General features: G+C 55.2%; 1 protein-coding gene across 1 annotated transcript; it reads left to right on the forward strand.

Moving 5' to 3' along the window:
* Positions 1-19: 19 nt before the first annotated feature.
* Positions 20-1392, forward strand: PPTG_20476 (hypothetical protein; the record flags this gene model as incomplete). The annotated part of the gene is made up of 6 exons (XM_008919283.1): positions 20-157; positions 221-418; positions 529-579; positions 782-964; positions 1023-1220; positions 1313-1392. Coding segments are annotated over 6 exons (848 nt in total), but the record flags the coding sequence as incomplete, so codon positions are not given.
* Positions 1393-1408: the final 16 nt, after the last annotated feature.

The following is a 1408-nucleotide window of genomic DNA, read 5'->3' on the forward strand; positions in this document are numbered from 1 at the left end:
GCGAGAGAGATAGCGGTAGCGCCGGCGTCGGCGGTGGCGACGCTACGTCTGGCAGGAGACACCGATAACGCAGAAGGACGCGGCGACAAGGTCGGCGGAGGCGGCAGTGCAGGCAGCAACCGTGGTGCGGCGAGGAGCGCCAGTGCTGAGCGTGAAGGTGAGTTACGCAGTGACTGTTGTACAGTACTGGCTTCGTTTCAACGTTGCTGCTGCTTATTAGGTCCAGGGGAGGAACCTCAGCGGCGTGAGCCTACTGCGACTGAAGCCGGCGGCAGCAGTCCACTAACTGCCGCCAAAACCAGCGAGGATGATGACGACGCAAGCGGGGGATGTATCGGCATGGGTGAAGGCGTTGGCGATGCTGATGTTAGCGTTATCGACGCTGCTGCAGTGGTGATTAGCACGAGCGGCAATGACGGTGGGTAGTGCTGCTTGTATTATTTGTCGACGTTAATTTAACGTTGCTTTTGCTGTGGGTTGACGTTAACCTAACGTTGTTCGTTGACACAACGTTACAATTGTTGAAAGGACACTTGCCACGTGGCAATGCGGCCAGCGGCAATAATGTGACGAACGGCGGTGAGTTCGATGGAAACCGCCGGCGGGACAAAGGCAAAAAGACAAGCGTGGACGGCACTACTGAAGCTAGTGCTACGCTGGCAGCACGGCACAGCAACGATAATAAGTCCTTGTTTTTTTTTTATTGATTGGAATAACTCGTCTAACGCTGTTGTTGTCGCCGTTAACGATACGTATCTATCCTCTCCACTGAAACTTCCAGTTAGGCTCGCGGACAGTGGCCCAGCGATCGGTGAGAAGGACGGGACCGACAGTGGGAAGCAAGTCGATAGTGGCGACGCGATCGGCGGCATTGATGGGGGGAAGAGCGCGGCTGATCGCAGTGGTGACATACCTGCGCCACAGGCTGATACTGGGATGGAATGCGTCGGTAACGTCGACAGCGGTAAGTCAGAGGCTGATGGGCGGTCCGTAATCCTATCTGATATGTCGCCTTACGACAGAAACGGAGGCGCATTGGAAGCAGCGCGCAGACACCCCCGTCGTTGTTACTGACGGTAGCACGGGTTCGGAAAAACTCGGGCAACCAGGCGATGATGCTGGTCGCGACGGTGGCAGTACTGACGAGTACGAAGGTTGCCGAGAAGCTGGCGGCTGTGACGGCATTGGAGTCCAAAATCGAGCCGAAGTCAGTGGTAAAGGTAAGTTAACGATGCTTACTCTTTATTACGACGTTAATATAACGTTGCTTGCTGGTCTTCTCCGACGTTAATGTAACGTTGCTGTTTGATAGCTCGGGGCACGGCACTGCAACATCCAGTGAGTGGCAGCGACCCGACTATCGTCAAAAATTCTGGAGGTGGCCCAACTGGTGTGATTGAGACGAAAG

The sequence above is a fragment of the Phytophthora parasitica genome (assembly GCF_000247585.1).
Source record: "Phytophthora parasitica INRA-310 unplaced genomic scaffold supercont2.651, whole genome shotgun sequence".
NCBI lineage: Eukaryota > Oomycota > Peronosporomycetes > Peronosporales > Peronosporaceae > Phytophthora > Phytophthora nicotianae.